The following is a 20,944-nucleotide window of genomic DNA, read 5'->3' as shown; positions in this document are numbered from 1 at the left end:
TTATAAGTGATTGCAGTCAGAAGAATATATCTGAAAGGCATTTGACTATCTTACCGGTAATTGAGTATAATTAATTAAGTATACGTAATGTGAATAGTCTTACTAAACCAATAAAGATTAATAGGCAATTAATATAAAAACTTCCTGACACAATTGTATAATTCTAGTAAATTTAGGGCTATAGTTGAAAACACAGAGAAGGCAGATAGTTATGCAAGGCTATCAGCTATTTTCCACTACTAAACATATGGAGTTCACAAAAAAACTCATGATGAGCTTTTGCCCCCTGACTAGTACAGAAGCCTTCCAGCTCATGGGCTATATTTATAGTTGAGCTTAAATTTGTTTGTCTGGTATATTATCAAGCTTCCCTATCACTGCTTGATACTGAAGATGACAAAAACTGGCATAATATAGCTGACAGTGCAAAGTATGCTCAATAAATAACTTTTAAAATACCACAGTTTATTCCCAACTGGTGCTGATAGAAACCACCTGCCAGTTTGATAAGTGTCTGTCAATGCCAGGTTCATTTGCTTTATACTAATAAATAGAAAATCTTACAATTACTGTATTGTATATCTTCTTTTATGGCATCAACTGGAGTGATATCCATCACGAAATATGTTTAACAGTAACCCAACTTGGTCAAGTATTTGAAGGCAAGTTGTTCATCTTAATATCCTGGAACCCCTCAAAATACTATCCTTAGACTATTAACAACATTAATAAGCTACTGGAAATTCCAGTACTGATAACACTTCTGCAGCGGTAGAGCCTGCCCTATTTTAGGTTGTTTGTTGCAACAGAAGCAGTGGGCACCATCTGAAAGGCAAAAAGCAAAAGACAAAAACATCACAAGCGGAGACTATAGAGCCAGAAATGATTCACTGAGAGCCTGAAACTAGGCAGCAATACTTGCATTCACAGAGAGGAGGTACCGGTAATCAAAAACTGTCCATACTACTGAGCTCAACCATCTTCAAGCCAATAGACTTCATTTCTTAAACGTTTTCTTCATTCATTCATTCATGCACGCGCACGCGCGCGTGCACACACACACACACATTTAATCAGTCACTAAAACGTTGACATATGACACTTGGCTGGTTAATAAAACTCTTGGAGCTGGTTGTGAACTAAGTGGTTCTGCGTAGTAAATGGTGTTTTGTTTTGCAAATCCAGGGTAAGGGATATATCTTTTGTTCCATTTCTTCCATGAAAATAAGTTTCTCTCATTTAACAACCACAGTGTCCAGAAAGTATGGTCTGATAGCCAAATTCTAAGGTTTATTTTTTTAAATAGTGATACAAATAACTAAAATGGTATTATAATCCTGGCAAATAAAGTAGAGCCATCCAGCTCTAATCCACTTTCCATGGAAAACTGCTCGCAAACAATGTTCTCTTTACAACTCCCCAACATTGTGCTGATCCAATAGTTGAGATCTAGACTATGCTAATTATTCCGTTGATGGATTATTTCAAAACATATATACAGAATGCAGTTGTAGTAGACTGACACTAATTCCATCCCAGTCTTTGACTTTGCACTCATCCATGCTACTGAGAAACCACCAGACACCATGCTTTCCAAAAAAGGAGATATATTATTGTAGTGACCATGATCATAATTCTTCTGGGGCAGAGGACTGGAAAGTTAGGAATTTCAGGTGTTGGGATGCTGCAGCAGGGGAGAGGAATAGTCACTGGTGCAAAACTGCCCTACTCAAGGCAGTTTGTGATAACTACACTTTAAAGTAAGTGATCTGTGGTGCTTTGTGCTATCCAGTGTTTCCTTTCTTGACAAAGCACTTGCTATGCTGCGACTTTTCATCCTGTGAATTTTTCATTCTGGAAAGCATTTTTGTGGCTTTCAATAACTGCTTCTGTCTTCTCAGAAACAGCAACTTTTTCCTTTGAAAATTAAACTCCCCAAAATTATTAGTGCTAGCTCAAGAAAAAGAAGGAAGACTTCCTTCAGGTCTCTGAAGTAAGGAGAGTGAAGAAACTTCAGGGAGTTCCCTTTGCTTCATTTCTTTTGATTAGCTCCTTATGATAGACAAAGGCACTATTCTGTAGCTCTAACAAGAATACTACCTTTGGAAAACTTAACCCATCAAGCTGAGTTTTAATTAACTTCCTACACTTGCACCCACAGCTGGTTACTTTAAAATATTCAGAACCTCGTGAAAACAGTTTTCAGCTTCCACCATCTCGCATGGGTCTTAACAATCATTATTTAATACATATATTTCAACCTGTTAAGCAATGAGTGGGGGCTTCCTCAATTCCTTACATAAACCCCCAACGATACCTGTTTGCCACCAGCATGAGCACAACAAAGCTTTTGAGCATGAAAGGCATGGAGGGTTTAAACCGACAACCCCATAATGTGATAACATGGAAAATTAGGTTTGTGCTTAGGGGATAATCATATGGCATGCAAATGTACAATGCAAGAAGTATCACGAGTCTATGAGAGCGTGGGGATTTAGTACAGTTCAAGGTTATTTTCTATCTTCTCATTGGAATTGTTTTAATTTAGTCCATGAAACCCTTTGTAATTATAGGCCATACATCCTTTCCCTCTTGGTATGTAAATAACATAGCTATAACCTATACTTCTTTATTGGCAATTACGACAACTTACCTTTTTAAAACTAATTTTTCTTTCATTTCCTTTTCTGTAACTTGTTTGTTATTAAAGATTCCATTTTAAAAATTGGTGGGGAAAATGTGGCTAATAAACCAGACTGTTTTTATCCTAGGGTGGTCTGAAGGAAATATCATGTACTTGTGCAGTTACAGGATTCTATAAGTTAAATGTCTATTTTGCAAAGCCAGATCCAGGCAGAATGGTAGAGATTGGTTTTCATTTTTGCCTTTGTAGATGTTGTTCAGAACAAGGAAGCTGGAAACAAGCGGTTGCCCCATAGCAGGAAAAGTCCAGTTGATAACTAGATCTGCAAAGCTCATGAATCTCCTTGATCCCATTCTTTTAACTGAGAAAAACTAACAGAAAAGCTGATTACTTTTTCTTGTAAAGCAAACTTTTGGACTTACTTTGGACCTGCTTTTCTGCAGAGGGGAGGGAATGTAAATTATAAGGCCCTATGTGTACCTTCCATTGCTCCCTGGATGGTTGGAAAAAGAACTCCAGCTCTTGACCAGCAATGGAGCTGGCAGGAAGTGAATCTGGTGAGTGAGGTTCAGGTTCTCCAGCATTCAGGAAACCCCTCTGAAAGATTCCACTTCATGCCAGTGGAGCAAGTGGGCCATGACAGCTCATTCTGGACTCGTTTCCTCCTCTGCAGGAAAACTGTTCTTTTATGTTAAATGGTATTTAAATTGTCTAAGTAAATAAATATGGGGATAAAAGGTAAAGGTACCCCTGCCCGTACGGGCCAGTCTTGACAGACTCTAGGGTTGTGCGCCCATCTCACTCAAGAGGCCGGGGGCCAGCGCTGTCCGGAGACACTTCCGGGTCACGTGGCCAGCGTGACAAAGCTGCATCTGGCGAGCCAGCGCAGCACACGGAAACGCCGTTTACCTTCCCGCCAGTAAGCGGTCCCTATTTATCTACTTGCACCCAAGGGTGCTTTCGAACCGCTAGGTTGGCAGGCGCTGGGACCGAGCAACGGGAGCGCATCCCGCCGCGGGGATTCGAACCGCCGACTTTCGATCGGCAAGCCCTAGGCGCTGAGGCTTTTACCCACAGCGCCACCCGCGTCCCAAAAAAAAATATGGGGATAGTAAAATATAAAAGCTTATGCTAGTATGAGGTGTTGTTTCTCCATGCTAATATATGGTAAACTAAGCACCCCTAGTCTTCTACATTAGTGCTTTCCAAACAGTGCGTCAGCTGCAGTGTGTAGGTGTGTTGCGTGAATGCTCCCTGTGCTCCTCCCGGGGCTGGAAAGGGGTTAGTTTAAGCTCCTGTTTGCTAGTAAAACTAAATTACTGTGTCACAAAATGATGCACATCTAAAAAGTGTGTCACCAATATGAAAAGTTTGGAAAGCTCTGCTCTACATGCTTAGCTGGGAATAAGCCCCATTGAACTAATGAGGCTTTCTTCTGAGGTTGGTATGCACAGGAATGCACTATTAAATGCTGGCTAATTAAGAAGAAAAAGGAAGGTGACTATTTTGACAACCCTCACCTCATGTCTTTGATATGACTGGGAACTAAACTGGACTCTGCCTATTGAGATCAAGCAGGCGCCTTCACTGTGCTCTTTTTGGTGCATTCCTGTTTAGAAAAGCCTTCCCAGATGCTTAGAAAGTTGAGGTCATTTCAGTCTGTTTTAGTACTTTTAACTTTTGTATGTTTTAAAGTAAGGTTGGGAATTTTTCTTGATTTTACTATTTTATCTTTTGTAAACCACTTTGAGGGTTTTTTAAACAATCAAGCAGTGTATAATTTTTTTGAAAAAAATAAGCGAAATAAACTGACAACTCTTTGAGATAACATGTTTAGGGAAGTGTTTAATGTTTGCTGTTTTTTCTCCTCCCCCTCCTCCTCCTCCTCCTCCTCCTCCTCCTCCTCCTTCTTCTTCTTCATATTCTGTTGGGAGCCGCCCAGAGTGGCTGGGGAAACCCAGCCAAATGGGCAGGGTATAAATAAATTGTTGTTGTTGTTGTTGTTAATGTGCTGTATAGTGCACTCAAAAATTTACAGGCTTGGATCCTAGCGTAAGTTAACCTAGGGAAAGTCATGGCAACAATGTTTCCCCCTTCCCCTCCCCAACACTCACTTGCATTCCTCAAAAATCCTCCTTGGACAATGGGGAGGCCTTCTGTAAGAATGTGGGGTGGGGCATGGGGGGGGCTGCTGTAGGGAAGAGAGAAGGGGAACGTCACTTTTGTGAACTCCATTAAGTTATCTTAAATTTTAAGCCAATGAAATCATTTTTCTCAGTTGGGAAAGAAAAACTTACTGGTGTGATCTAGCTTGAAGATGTTTTTCCCCTAAAGTTTTGCTGATTTAAGTCTAGATTTCTAGACTTTACGTTGTTGGTGGTTAATCAAAGTGCTGAATTATCGTGTTGTGGAAAATATTTCTTACAAACAAAGCAGTGCTGGAGTCATATACCAAAGCAATCAGTGTTCTTTGTTTATAGCATTCCCCCCCCCCCCCATTTTTATAGTAGATATGAAACAAAGTACGTGTTTCAGTGTCTGATAAATTAACCTTCACGTAATGTGGGATGATGATTTAAATCAAGAGAATGCTGAAATACAGTGGTACCTCGCAAGACGAATGCCTCGCAAGACAAAAAACTTGCTAGACGAAAGGGTTTTTTGTTTTTTGAGCTGCTTCGCAAGACGATTTTCCCTATGGGCTTGCTTCGCAAGACGGAAACGTCTTGCAAGTTTGTTTCCTTTTTCTTAACACCGTTAATACAGTTGCGACTTGACTTCGAGGAGCAACTCATAGAACGCGGTGTGGTAGCCTTTTTTGAGGTTTTTAAAGACTTTGGTGATTTTTGAAGCTTTTCCAAAACTTTCCCGACACCGTGCTTCGCAAGACGAAAAAAATCGCAAGACGACAAAACTCGCGGTACGAATTAATTTCGTCTTGCGAGGCACCACTGTATTACCTAATTTGCAGAGTTCTCTGTAAATAAACGCTAAATAATACAATACTGTATAGGGAAGAGTTTTAAATTTCTCCCATTTTTTATTCTGCTCAATTCCATCAAACATGGTGCTATAGCTAGCATGACGACTATTCATTGCAGCATGTTATTCTCCTCACCTTTTTCTACTGCAGTGGCATCATCTCTCGTATAGCCAAGGAAAATGCTAGTCAGAGGAGAAATGGGACATGACACTAACCCTTAATTTCCTGGCCAGCAACACTTGAGCTAGTCGTTGGGAAAGCTCTGGCTACTGTTTGGGTGGGGGTGGGGAAAGGCACAGCTTGCAACTCTTTTGGTGCCTCTTTGATGCTGAGGAGCAGAGGCTGTAGCATCTGAGCTGGGGTGGCAGACTGTTCCCTTGTATTTCCCCCCCCCCCCCTGGTCTTGAAACATCTGCCCTGCTGAGAACTAATGGCACTTTAAGTGCAGTGGGAACTTTTCTGACAGCTCAAGAGTGGGTATGAAGGGAAGTGACACTAACTCTTGATTTAATCAACTGAGCTAGTTCTGGGTGCTTCCTTAGGAGCGCTCTGGCTGGCATTTTGTTCGGGGACAATAGGAAATGCCACTGTGGGGGTCAGAGTGCCTAGCAGCAGGGCAAACGTTTCAGGATGAGACCTCTAAGGGTATCATCTCTTTGGGTCATGCCATGCAGGGCACTCTCTTCGTTCTGTTACCCTGGGTGAGAGCCAGGGAATAGAGGAGTTTTTGGTGGGGCCTCCCTATGCAAAAGGTGGGTTGGTTTCATACGTCTTCCTGGTTTTCTCATGGCTTTAATGGGAATTTGAGGTGAGAATCCATTGGTTCATCTCACTATTGTGTATACTGACTGGCAGCAGCTCTCCAGGATTTCAGATAGGGTACTCTTCAGCCCTATCTGGAGATGCTGGGGATTGAACCTGCATTTTATAATTTAAGGTCTAAAAATTAAGCCAGATATGCAAGTTCATCAGATTAGACATTCAACTGGATCAATTAAACAGCTGATCAATCCAGTATTGCTCATCAATACATTATTACTATATTACAGTAGCCAGTACTTTGTCAAAGATACCTATAATTTATCCATATATTTAATATATTGTCAGGCTGTGTATATTACTGAAGACAATGACTTGGATCCAGAGTAGTTCTTTCATGAATAAGAGAACTCCTTTCACCTTCCACTTTTCCCAGGCATTCAGGAGAGCTATAAGCAAATAGAAGAAGGGATTAAGTATCTCAAGTACCTTATTTAGGCAGTATAATGGAATTGCCTAAAGTAGCATATTGGATCCCAGCCCTTGTAAATTTTGAGTTTATAGTTTAAAATAATTGAAGCTTGGTTGTGATAGATAAACACGTTATAAATTACTGTTTGCATAGATTTGCAACACATATTTTGTGTGTGCTCCTGGTGATTTAATAACTTCAATACAGTACCTACTCCTGGGATGGAAGATCTCAAAATTATGAATCTAATTACATATTTTTATGTGCATTTAAAAAAATCAAATGGGAACTTTTTTGATATATATCTGGAAAGCTAATTAACAGACAAAAGAGAAGTGTAGGAATGTGTAGAGAAAAGGTGTTTTGTGTTATGTCTGATTTAACCTGCCCAGACATGGAAATATGCAGCCAGTTGCAAGTCTTCTCTTCCCCGTACTCAGCAATCTATTGAGTCCTGTTAAAAAGGTATTTAGCAGTTAACCTTGAGCCATGCAGGAATAATTAACCAACGGGAAAGGACAGAATTTGAATAGCGCTTGCTGGTGAAAAGAGCAACAGCTGACCTCCAAAGCCAGGTGTATCTTACTGGAATGTACTTCAACCAGATTAAATAGCTGTTCAAAGTATAGGATGCTAATTGAAATATTTTGAGGACCAGTGAAGGAATTTAGGCAGAACTGATTGCCATTTTTGGTGCTTTATTTAAGAGCTATTGTTAGAGACTGTTTAAATATAGCTCTTAAGGAGATGGAACTATCTCCATTGCTGGTATTTGGAGGGATTTTACTGTTGTTGTTTCCAGTAGATACGGAACAGGTTTTGCTAGCTACATAGCGTACTTTGAATATTTAATTTCTTCTTCTATTTGCTTATAGCTTTTCTGGATGCATTTTGTCACCCTCTTAGATATATTCAGATGATCTCTATGAGCCGTGCACTCTCACGATCTTTGTTGTTGCACGAACGGAGAAACAAACCAGGAAGAACAAGAAGAACTCAGGGAACTTGTTAATTTGTTCAAGACCAGCAAGGATATAAAGCTGTGGTTTAAAGGTGGCTTACTAAACCTGACTTGTTTAGTAACTGCCGACCTTAGTTCTCAGTTACAGTCATACCTCGAGTTGAATGTGCTTCGGGTTGAGCGTGTTCGAGTTGAGCTCCGCGGCAACCCAGGAGTAACGGAGCGCGTTACTTCCAGGTTTCGCCGCTTGCGCATGCGCAGACGCTCAAAATGACGTCACGCGCATGCGCGGAAGCGGTGAAACGCGGCATGCGCCGACGCGCCGTTGCATCTTGTGTTCTGTTCGGGATGCGAAGGGGGCTCCGGAATGGATCCTGTTCGCATCCCGAGGTACCACTGTATTATATGCTGCACAGCTATGATTAACTGTGGCCTTCTGGTTTGTTCCCATTTGTGCACAGGGGCTGCATACCCGCCACACAGCTCATGCATATGCTGTCTAAAAAACATGCTTCATGCAAATAGGCAGTATGGTCAGAATCCAAAGACCTACTTTAGGAATGCCCCAGAGCTTAAAGATAGCTGGTGTGATGTTCACCATTTTTTTTCTTTGAAGAGTAAGCGGCCCGGCCAGTTGTTTTCGAAAGTCCCTTCAGTTTTTCTGCCACAGAGAGTTCAAGAAATGCCAAAATACCAGCTCAGGGACTAGGAGATTCCTTCTTCACAAGTATCATTTTACAGTTATATCTTTGTAGGAAGAATACAATTGTGAATGGCTATGAAAGCATAGGAGAGCCTTATACAGTACTACTGAACACTGACAAACTTTCCCTGAGATTACATTATAGGTCAATAACACACCAGTCTCATCAGTGGAGATCATTTTTACAATAGCTTTAGCTAGTTTTAAATTTTGTTCAGTAAAAGTCAAAACTATATTGGGGAAATAAATGTTGACAGCAACATTTCTTATTGCTAGAGCTGTTTACTTTCTATGTACTGATTGTACAGCATAACATTGAGTGTGTGGTATAGAATTTATCTCTTGGAATGTTTGTTTATTTTTTTGAGACAAGACTCTGTTTCTCCTGCCTGTACAAAAAAAATGTAACTGGTGTTCAATATGAGAGCAAGCATTTGGTGGTGATGATAGAAACACACTTTTTTTGTTTCTATTAAATATCAGAAGTGTATGTAACAAATGATGTCCTTATTTTGGACTTAAATGGGATAGTAGATCTCTCATAGATTCAATAAGCCTGTGACAAAAGAGATAAAAGGATCTAATGTTCCTGCTGCACTGCAGGAAATATGATCTCTTTGTAAGATCAGCAACTGGGCAGAGCAAATATTTTTGAAAAGTTGTAATTTTCTCAGAGTTGTCCTTGCTTTGGTATTAAATTACATTCTGATTTTCCTTTCAGCCACAACCAGCAGACCACAACATTTAGGCATCCTGTGACTGGCCAGTTTTCCCCAGAAAACGTTGAGTTTATTTTACAAGAGGAGTAAGTAGATTGATCAATCTTACTACTTTTTACAAAATAGGATGCGTTGTAAACATTTGAATTTTTGTGTTGCAAGATAAATGCAAACATGTACAACTAAAATACATTATTTATCAACATTATTCCCAACTGCAAACTTACCTTCTGCATTGATACTAAAAAGTTTTTTAGAAATAGTAACTTTAGAGAATCAGAAATTTTTCTGAAGTCAAAGATTATGGTCAGGGTCTTAGGTTTTTGTGGACAACTCTCAAGGAGCCAAAGCAAACCCACAAACCTGCGTGCTCCTCCTTCTTCCCTCCTTCTCTCACACAGCCAGGAAAAGAAATTCTGCCAAGTTTAGTTTCACTTTTAAGAATCCCTGCTTAGCATTGCATTCAAACCTGAGGGTCCTGGTTTAAAACAGTCTAGGTAGTTTACAGCTTCATAAACCATGAAACAGCCTTACTGTGAAACTATGGAGTTAGTTTAAATCCAGGATGCCTGGTTTAAAATAATATTACCCCAAGATTCTTTAAAAATGAAACTAAACTCTGTGAAAGTCATTCTCCTGGCTGCACAGGAGGAGGAGAGGGGAAAGAAGGAGCTAGTAATCCTGAAGTTTGTCAAGGCTCATTGAGGTTCATTCACATAGATCTAAATAATGGCTGTGGAACATCAAGCCCAAGGGCCAAATCCAGGCTTCTCTGTCTGACCTTTGGGATTCTTCCCAGGCCACATCCTCTTTCTACAGGCCACAACACTCAACTGCCATCTTCCACATTCCCCTAAGTGTTTTTGTATGGAATATGCCTTTGAACACTGACAATGCATCTTGCTTGCCTAGATGGATGATAGCAAGGAGTGTTAGAGTGTGTGTCAAAACTCGTCTGCTGCACAAAGGTAACCTTTATTTGTATTGTGCATCCACTTCTGACTCTGGCCTTTCCCACCACTGGCATGTGGCCCCTTAGAGCTTTGCCATAAATAGAGAGAGATCATATCACTTCAATGCTGCTACAGAAACACATCTAATAACTTTGCTTGGTCCACAATTAATTGCTGAAGTTCTGCATCTTTTCCTACAGTTCTGCAGTCACAGTCAATATCTAGTATTTCAGTCCAACAGCTGATTAGCTAGTGACCAATTACTTGATATAGGCCTCTTTTTTTAACCATTTATTCCAGAAACATAAGATATACTTCATATAGTAAATTTTATCCAGTCTTTCACATACTGCTTCTCACTTCACACCGTGTTCTAGTCACTTGAAAGGGCATGGAAGTGTGACATTCCTATCCAGAAGGCTTGCAGTATACCACAGATTGATAAAATAGGGATGGCAGAAGATGTTAAAAATTGATAATGAGACAATGACTGCCAATGAACTCAGCCAGAACTCCTAGAGATACCTCTTTTCATCTCTCAGATCTCTCACTAGCTGAAAATGTGAAAGGCTCAAGGTTGCTTTTTGGAGGAAGGATATCATCTTTATCTGTATCTTTATTTCAGTGAAACTTTTTGATATTCTTGCGATGAAGCTGGTAAAATTTTGGATGGACAAGGTAGCTGTTAGGTGAATTTGTAGCTGGTTGATTGACCAAACCCAGAGAGTACTCGCTTTCTGGTTTCTCGTCATCCTGGAAAAAGTGGCAATTAGGGTTTTGCTGCAGGGTTCAGTCCTAGGCCCTTTGTTCAACATCTTTGTAAATGACTTGGACAAAGAAATTGAGGCGATGCTCATCAAATTTGCAGATGATGAAATTGGGAGGAGTAGTAGCTAATGCCGCAGAAGACAGAATTGGGGTGACATTAACAGATTGAAGAACTGAGCCAAGGCTAACAAAAAGAATTGCCATTGAAACAAACATCAGACAGGAATAACCAACTGCACAAATATAATATGGGGGGCACCTGACTTGCTAATAGTGTATCTGAAAAGGATCAAATATGAGTCAACAGAGTGCTGCAGCAGTAAAAAAAACAACCCTAATATTATTCTAGGATGCATCAACAGAAGTAAAAATCCTACTCTATTCTGCCTTGGTTACACCCTACCTGGAATACTGTGTCCAGTTGTGGGCACTGCAATTTAAGGACAAGCTGGAAGGGAGGGCAGCCAAGATGATCAAGGGTCTGGAAACCAAGCCTTTATGAGGAATGGTTGAGAGATTTGGGTATATTTAGTCTGGAAAAGCGGAGACTGAGGGTGAAGCTACACACAGAGGGGGAAAATGCTATAAATAAGTCAGAAATTAGATCATTATCGCAAAATAAAAAACCCTCTATGAAGGTTTGTATTCCTTCCAGCTGTACAGTTCCTTGATTTTATGATTTAGCAAGGAACTGCAGAAAAGAAACTTTTGAGTGCAATCTATCAGGAAATTTGCCGCAGAAACTCCAGTGAAATTAATTAATGGAAAGTGTGTAAAAGGTGCAGATATTAGCTGAGAAAGACAAATGCATTATCTGGGTATAGATGCATCTGACAGCATAATAATTTTCAAAGTGTTTATTTGCCAAATAGAATTCTTTATGTAAATCACCATACGTATGTTCTCTCTTGGCAGTGAATGAATAAGATAGCAAAATACTAAAAATATCTTTTTCCTCTGATGTAGAGAAAAGAAGACAGCAACTGTTATAGCATATGCTAATATATAAGATAAATTATTCAAAAAGGTCATAAACTTTGTTTGAGACTATTATTAAAGAGCTCTGAATCTTCCACTTTCTGAAACTCAGCCTTCCTACAAAGTCTAAATGGAAGGCATCCATACCAATTGTGGGGTGTGAATTAATTTGCTTTTAGTGTTAGCTTTTGATCATTGTTCTAAGCCACCCTGGGATATTGTGAGAGGAAGGACAAGGTAGAATAAATAAAAATTAAGCGAATTCTTAAATAGTGCACATGCAAACATCTAATATTGCAAAAACTTTTAATGAAACTGCCTTTTTTTGAAGGGTGGAATCAGCTTAACAGTTGGGTGCTAAAAATATAATCAATCCCAAGTAGATGTTGGAGGCCGACCTGTGCCTGTCTTGAATGAAACCATGAAGCTGATTGTCATGTTCACTAGCTGTTTTCGTCTGATAGGTTGCTCTTTTGTAGGAGAAATAATGAACAATGACCCAAGAATTGCTGTTACCTACCTATTTCGCTTATTCTTTCATTGAATATCAGTGACAGCCACAGAAACATTCAGGACAGCCAATTTGTCAGAGCTCCCCTTTGGCTGTGTTAAAGGTAGATAAGAAGTTGTAAGGTTTCTGTGCAGCAATATGTTGCACAGTATAGCCGCATTCAGCTGTGCTCTTAGACTCAACCTTCTGTTCTTTATGTTGCTAATTTGAGTCCTCTTTTTCCTTTTACAAATTGTGCAGGTTGTTTAACAAACTCTGTTGTCTGATGCTTTAAAATTAGTATGGCATGAGCACTTTGGTTTAGATGAATAGGAGTCATTGTTGGTATAAAATAAAACAGAAAACACCACCAGCATAACTACATTTTCTTCCATATTCTGACACTTTCTCTAAGCTATAGTATTTTTCTCTTTTAAAAATGGGGATAGATCCTAGCAAGCAAAGAAACTGTTTTAAATTAACACTTGTAAGGAGCATGTTACTTCTGGCGCAACTAATGTATCATGTTTTTACTTGCATGTGAGCCTATGTACACCAAAAGACTAAAGTAACTTATTTTAAAATTGGTTTTGACAACTGTCATTAAATGTAAAAGAATGCACTCATCTATTCTCACATGTCTCTATAATTTGTGAAGGTAGTGAAAATGTATTCTCTTAATGTATAAAACCCTAATTAAGGTTTATTAAATAGATGTGTTCAGTTAAAATTGACTTTGTTAACTAGCGTGTTATGACTTGATTCTGCAAGAGATAATTAACTTAATGTGGCAACCTTTTTCTGTTGGCAAAATTGAGCATCTTCCTTGTCCTCCAGAGACCTTGTCCTTTTAAACTGCTTTTATTCCTCTGAGTCTAAATAATACTTCATTGTTTTCTGTTTGTTTTTCCTGGCCCCCTTCTATGACATAAACAACCAAATCTCCCGTGGCATAATGGCATATAGCTTTGTTCAAAAACTGCTGTGTGGGTTTGATTTTTAATTAATATGCAGAGCTAGCAAAATGAGTTTACTGATACTGACATATCATTCTTTCCTTTTCACCTTAGTCAGTTTGAAACCAACCAAGTCAAATTCAGAGTAGACCCACTTAAATCAAAAGACATGACTAGTGTAAGTCCATTGATTTCAATGAGTATGACCCATTTATTTATTATGAAAATAAAGCTGCATGATATAAAATAGATCTTGAAAGTTTGTACTACATTACTGGAATATTAATCAAGCACAACCATTCTTCAGCTAGGATGCAATGAACCTTGTGCTGATTCAGTCCCATTCATTCCCCACTTACGTGATGAGTTTTCCTCTTGCACTTCTGGTTTTGTGGCGTACCATGGTTTGCTTGTATAACACTGGACTGAAAAACAACATTCAAACTGGTAGTTTCCAATTCTAATTTGCAGGCAGGTTATGGTTTGCTCAAACCATTGGTTTCTGGTTTGCATGTAACTGGCACATATGACACTAAGTCAAGTTGTATGATTTGTTTAAAACTTCCCCAACTTGGTGCTCTCCAGAAGTTGTTGAACTACAGCTCCCATCGGTCCCAACCAGCATGGTCAATGGTCATGGATAATGGGAGTTGTAGTTCAAAATATCTGAAGGGTGCGGGAGGGGAGGCTTGTTTAAACCATAATGTGCAAAAGCTGTGTTCTGGATCACAGCTCAAGCACTCCCATTTCGTTCAGGGAACAACAGGTGATAGCCTTTGGCTTCGTGAGCCACCCAAACATGCTCCCCCCCCCCCAAATAAACTATGATTGGGAAGCCAAGGTTTGTCTGAACCTGCTCAAGGGCTACCTAAATGTGAGGCACGAAACACTTCTTGGCAATCAGGAACGCCATGTGGGCTCATGCACTTCCACCTGTCTTGTAATCCAACTGTAGTTTTCCACAACATTCAGATCAGACAAACAATGGTAACTGGATTTGCCTCCAAACCATGTTCTGAAACAATGAAAGTCAAGAAGAAATGGGTTTGCGAACCATTATTTTGAGGCAATTCTGGTTAGTTTGTCTTTCATATCCTCCAAGTCTCCCTGTTTTCCAGGGACAGTCCTGGAATTATGAAAGCCATCTTGGCTTCTGATTTGATCCCAAAATGTCGCTATTTCCCCTGCCAGTGCTGCCGCTGCCAAGCTCAAGGAGGGGGAGCTGGCACTTGTCCCAAGCGGTGGCAAGGGAGCATCCCGTTGCCTCTCTGCTGCTGTCAGCCTCCTCCCTTAGGCAGCTTGTAGTGGCTGCTTTCTTTGATTTTTCGAAAAATGCTTTGTGTGTCTGCATTTAATCCTGCCACTTTCTAACATTTATTTATTGGTGTGTGTTTTTCTTTTTGCAAATCTACCAAAGAATAATAATTTTTTTAAAAGAAAAACACCAATCAATAAATTTACTCTGTTGTGATGTCCAGATTGGACACACTAAAGACCATACCCTCCAACATACTTCAGATGAAAATAGGGACATTTCTCACTCCTCCTCAAACCCCCCTCCCATTTTGTCCCCCCCCCCCCATGGAGCATTTCCTATCAGAAGAAGGGTGAGTGCCACCAGCATTACACCAACAGGACACAGCATACACACCCTCCACCGTCCTGAGAAAACCCCTTAATCATTGAACCTGAAGCAGGCCATTGTTGCTGCTACTGTCTCCAGTATTTACAATGATCACGACAAAAGTAATTTATTTATTCAGTCAAATATTTTAAACAGTTCCATACCAGATAATTTATACGAACTTTGAATAAGCTTGCTCATTTATGCTGGTTTGGCATACCACCACCACCACCACCACTACAGATACCAGGTTAGATTTTAATGAGAAATGTCAGCATAACATTACTTCCCTAGTAGATTAGTGGTGGTGCATGGCAAAGTTAGTTCTGAAACATGAGGAGCAAGCTCTTTTACTCTGAAAAAGAAACACACACACACCCACCTCTGACCTTGTAAAGAGGCAGATACCGACTTTCATAGTAGGAAGTGAAATAAGAAATCCTATTTTTCTTTCTGTGCACAGCAAGGAAAACACAATGGGCAGATGTCAAAGGAAGAAGCTGAGTATGCTCATCGTGTTTAGCATATAGATGTGATATTAAAATGTGCCATTTATTAAGTGTAATGAGCTATAACAACAGTTAGAAAGCTCCTCCCCTACTATGTGCTGAGTTTTCATCCTTCATAAAAGTTCATAGTATTCCATTTAAAGAATTAGCTGCTTTCATTCCCTGAACATAAAGGTAAACATGATCTTATATTTAACATTCCTTCAGTAAAATAGGACAGGTTTGTGTTTTGGTTATTTGCATGTTTTTGTATGTCAATTAATTGTACCGTTCAGCTTCCAGAAAAACACACTCCACTATTAGAAATTGGAATAAAATTTTCTTTTAAATTAATTAAAATTCCACCCTTGCCATCATTAAGTTGGCTGGAATTTTCTTCTCATCTGTCTATCCTTTCAGTAGAAATTCTTGGTTTTATATTTATTCTATAAAATGAAATATTTCACATGATTTGTCATAACAATGGGGATGCTCTGGGAAGAGGGTAGCTATAAGAATGGTTTCATATCTGCAGGAAGAATCAAGAGTCTTGATATAGTTAATGGAAAAATGAAGAGGTAACATGATCAGTCTTACAAATATGAATGTGGGAAATCACACACTTGTCTGTTATCTCCTGGCATTCAGAGACTTGGTAGCTAAAGGCATTTATTTCGCTTGCTGCTTTTCCAGTTTCTAGGCTGCCCCAGTATGAAAGCTTATGTGTATATGTGTGTGTGTGTTCCCAGCTTTCTAATGCAAATAAACACCCTTGAGTTTTTGTAGTGGAAATTTATAAGACAGCCACCAGCAGAAAAGTGTGCTTTACTTTTTAAGTTTGACATGTAGATGATCATGTAGTCAAGATGATGTTGTGAGTCAGTAAGTCAGCTTCCCTGTTTTGTACTTGCTGGAGTTCCAAATAATTGCTAATGGCAAGAACATTCAATTTCCATGGCTCATGAATTGAACCTAGCTCAAAATTTCTTGCCCATGATAGCCTTGGTTATTGCTTGCAATGTGAAATCATCTGAGCAACCACTAACTGAAACACCTGAGTGAACTAGGTCTCATGCTGAAATGAATCCTGAATGGTTGATGTTTTATTTAATACTGGCTTTGCATTAACTAGTAGCAACAAAAACTCATGTGGCACTCACTGACCTCATCTCTAAAGTAGGCGCTGCTTACCTGCTCCTGTTCCCTTAATTAGTTTTCTTAACTTATTTAATTATTATTTTTATAACATTGATGTGTGGTTTTAGCTGTATCTTCCTAACAATAACTATTATTATTATTATTATTATTATTATTATTATTATTATTATTATTATTATTTCTATACTGCCCTTCATCCAAAGATCACACAGTGGTTTACAATATTAAAACACAGAAATACATACCATAATAACAAACAAAAACAATACCCCCCCCCCCCAGTTTAAAAATCACACAGTTTGTTTAATTAGCCAATGGCCTGGGAGAAGAGGAATGTTTTTGCCCGGCACCTAATAACGTGTAAGGCATCAGGCAAACCTCCCAGGGAAAGCATTCCACAAACAGGGCACCACTGCAGAAAACACACATTCTCTGGTTGCTGCCCTCTGGACCTCTTGCAGAAGAGGCATATGAAGAAGGGCCCCAGATGATGATTGCAGGCTCTGGGTTGGTTCATATGGGGAGAAGCAGTCCTTAATGTATTGCGGTCCTCAGCCATTTAAAGTTTTAGAGGTCAAAATCAGCACTTAGATTTGGACCCAAAAACTAATTGGCAGCCAGTGCAGTTGGATCAGGATTGACATTATATGCTCAAACCGTCTTTCCGCGGTGAGCAACCTGGCCACTGAATTCTGCACCATCTTCAGAGGCAGCCCACTTATAACGTGTTGCAGTAATCTAACCTAGAGGTTACCAGGGCATAGACAACAAAAGTTAGGATATCCTTATCCAGATAGGTGTGCAGCTGGGCCACCAGCTGAAACTGATTGAAAACATCATCCCTGATGATTGGCCATGCTGGCTAAGGACTGATGGAAGTTGTAGTCCAACAACATCTGCGGAGAGCCACAGGTTCGCCACCCCTGCTCTGCTTACTGACTGTGTTGGTTCTCATTTCAGCCTCTGCACACTCCGGCGCTCTTAACCTTGTGGCCTTTTATCTCCACACATCCTTGGCCGCCTATGACACAGGATTGGCCACTAGGGGTACCACTATCCCCCAGAGCAGGTGCTTCATCAGGAAGGAGACTACCTCCTCCAGGTTGTTGTCAGAGCTGAGAGTGAGCTTGACCAGAAAGTTGTTGCTAGCCCAAATTGGGAAGGACCCCAGGCCTTTGTATTGCCTGAAGCTGGTGTTGGCCTGTTGTGCCCCTCTTGGGTCCTGTTCAGTTGCATGTACAGAAATAACTATCGTAAATAAAAAAATTATTGCACTCTGCAGAAAATTACAGTTACTGACTGTATCAGCTTATTCGGCTCTTAAAATCATTTCAGTGTATAAATGTGTTAAATATGATGTAAGTAAATTAATGCACATCTGTTAGCTGAACTATAGAAGATAGTGTTTAGATTGCAGGACAGACTTAATGAGCATGCTTCTGTTAGCAGTGATATCTGTAATAAAAGCTGTTGTAAGTGAACAGTTTACTGCATTGGCGCAAGTGTAGAAAAGCTCACAAGTTCTATCTATCCTTTTGTAGCATGCTTATACAAGAGCAAAAGGCCCCCAGGGGTGGGGGAGCTTAAATATGTCATAAATGCCCTATTCTTTTTTTCCTAGGCAAAATTCACTTATGTCCAAGCATCGGATAAACCAAAGACCCTCAAGCATGGTCAGTGAAACATCTACTGCAGTGACTACATCCACTGTAGATACAAAACCTGGCTCCAAGGTAAGACACATACCTGCCCCCCCTTATTCTGAAATGTGAACAGTATCAAGGACTGAGCTTAGCCCTTGGGCAAGGTGATCATTGCACTTCATTAGATCTGCACAGATATGGCACATCAGTCATTTTGAGGTCATACAGTGATTCATGGCTGAGTTAAGATTTGAGCTAGAAGCTTCCTGTTTCTCTTAACCACTGTGGTACATGTTCTCTATTTCATTGCTTTCAGTTTTTTCTTTCACACTGTTTACCTGGACAATATCAGCTTTAAGCATTTCTTTAAAATCATTTTTAAAAATTATATACTGTATCATGGTGTTTGGCTGCACCATTCATTATATTGGACAGTGTCATTTTATAAAGCTGCTCTGGTAACAGAAATTAAAGGGAACCCCTTATGGACTAGGGAGCTCTGTATATGTATAATTGGTTGTGGTAGATTTTCTTGATGGACTGTTGTTGTTTGCATAATATGTTTGGGAGGAGTTTGAGAAGGAAGGGCATGGGTGATGCCATCCCAGTTTCAGTGATCATGGGTAGTGGGAGTTGTAGCCATGGCAATAGGTTACCACGGAAGATGGGGACAAACCTATGGACGCCTTGTTCCTTACTCCCACCACTGCCATGGGCTGGTTCCTGGTTGCTTATCTGCTGTGCTCACTGACCTGTTATCCATTATTTGTTCCTGGATGAGAGTGCTGATCTGGCGTGTATTACTGAGCCCTGGGTGGGTGTGCTGGGAGGAGTTGATCTGACCCGGCTGCACCCACCTGGATACTCAATGCCACATAAGCATTGGCTTGCAGGAACTGGGGACAGAATGGAAGAGAGGAGTGGCTATGGTCCGTAGAACTTCCATCACCAGGAACACCCTCTGTCTTGGAGCTTACTGTGAGGTCCTGCACCTGGTATCATGCCAAGGACGCAGTGATCTATAGTTCTTGCTGGTATACTGTCCACCCTGCTGTCCAGCAGCTTATCTGACTGAGCTGGCAGAGGTGGTCTTGTATGTGGTGTTTGATGAATATCCATATTGAAGCTACCTTGGTTGTTCTGGCTCATGACTTCATAGCTTCCATGACAACCATGAGGCTGTCTCAGGTTGTCACTCATCCGACACATAGTGCAGAGCAAAGTATTGATTTCAGTTTTTGCTCCAGAGGGAGGAAGGCATGGTCTGGAAACAGGGGTGTAGATATCACCCTGTTTTCATGATGAGGTTGTACTTGTAGCTTCAGTCATTCCCTGCAGGGGTGGTAGATAGATTATGATGATCTACTCCTGGATACCAATGGAATCCAATAGATTCCTGTCATGCTGTGGAACAGCGAGATGGATCAGGCCAGCACTTTACCCAGCTATTGAAATAATTGCACCAGCTGCCATTTAGCTACTGGACTAAGTTCAAGGTGCTGATTTTGGTGTATAAAGCCCTATTTTAGAAACTGGAAAAATTTTTAGTTGCATTTTCCTTCAAAACAAAACAAAAAACATGTAAAGATCATTACTAGGATACTCCTCCAAGTCCCACTCTTGTTGAGGCATAAAGTATCATTTTGCTCATTTCCAAGCCGTACCATTCAAATGATTGTATGTTTGTGTAGTTGAAACAGCTAGTGGGGTCAAGTATGGCTTATTGTTTCTTAATTTGGTATGCCCCTGAGGTGAAGAGCTGTAAAGATTGTTGCATGCTGATATGGCTCTGGTTCCTTTCTTCTGTAACTCATTTCCCCATGCTCAGGTTGAGAGGACAACCAGCTAAAAGAGGTATTGTCTTTGTCTGGCTGTCATGCTTGAGGATGCTTCAGCAGTTTCTTTCACGACTGGGGAGCCCTTTATGACACTGTTGGAGAATTTCTGCTATTGAATAGTTATAAAAATGTGATGTGCAGTAAAAAAAAAGACAGGTTTTAGCAAGCCACTTCAGGGAAATTATGGCCCCTATTGAAGCCTACATTTAAGTAGATTTATTTTCTCATTATACCTCCTAACATAGACATGAAGGTAGAAAGAGCTTAACCAAGAGTGAAAGGCTTTATTCTATGGTAAATTCAGTCATGGTGATTCTGATTCTGCTCCTGAAATTAAGATTTGTGTCTATGGCAAGAGTTTAAGGATTTTACTATATTGAGGAATAAAATGATATACCACTCACTAGTGCAATCATGTTATGCCACCCTAAGCTCATGGCAGAAATTGAACATATTACCCATGTATAATCAATATTGATATATTACTATGTGCTTAAAACTAGAAAATAGAAAAGGAGAAAGCTGCATACTTGACCTTAAGGAGGACTTTGGTAAATTTCCAGACATGCCTACACAGAAGGATGGGAGAAGACAGGGCTAGGCTCCCTGCCCCCTTATATAATCAGAGAAAGAATGAATAATGTAACTTAAGACTTACAATGGGAAGTGAATGTGATATGGCAGATTTTCACTGGCCTAGTTCACACATCACTCTGAGCATGGGTATGACTTACCATGACTAGGCAAATGTTTGGGCTCCTGCTGAGGAGCTCACACCTACTTTGCTCCTCCTAGCTTTTTAGGTCA

General features: G+C 40.1%; 1 protein-coding gene across 14 annotated transcripts in view; it reads left to right on the top strand.

Annotated features, from left to right (window-relative positions):
- Nucleotides 1–20,944, top strand: part of PLEKHA7 (pleckstrin homology domain containing A7) — a 147,597-nt gene that overhangs the window by 64,434 nt on the left and 62,219 nt on the right. For 10 of the 14 annotated variants that reach the window (XM_077930897.1, XM_028732465.2, XM_077930898.1 and 7 more), the window contains 2 exons: nt 9,244–9,327; nt 18,278–18,389. In XM_077930897.1, coding sequence (XP_077787023.1) covers nt 9,244–9,327; nt 18,278–18,389 — 196 coding nt within the window. Of the gene's footprint in view, nt 1–9,243; nt 9,328–15,479; nt 15,515–18,277; nt 18,390–20,944 lie in introns of those variants that run through there. The other 4 variants (XM_077930902.1, XM_077930905.1, XM_077930906.1 and 1 more) reach the window with 2 other exon arrangements.

This window comes from Podarcis muralis, chromosome 1 (genome assembly GCF_964188315.1).
Source record: "Podarcis muralis chromosome 1, rPodMur119.hap1.1, whole genome shotgun sequence".
Classification (NCBI taxonomy): Eukaryota; Metazoa; Chordata; class Lepidosauria; order Squamata; family Lacertidae; genus Podarcis; species Podarcis muralis.
This window is presented reverse-complemented; position numbering and strand designations above follow the sequence as displayed.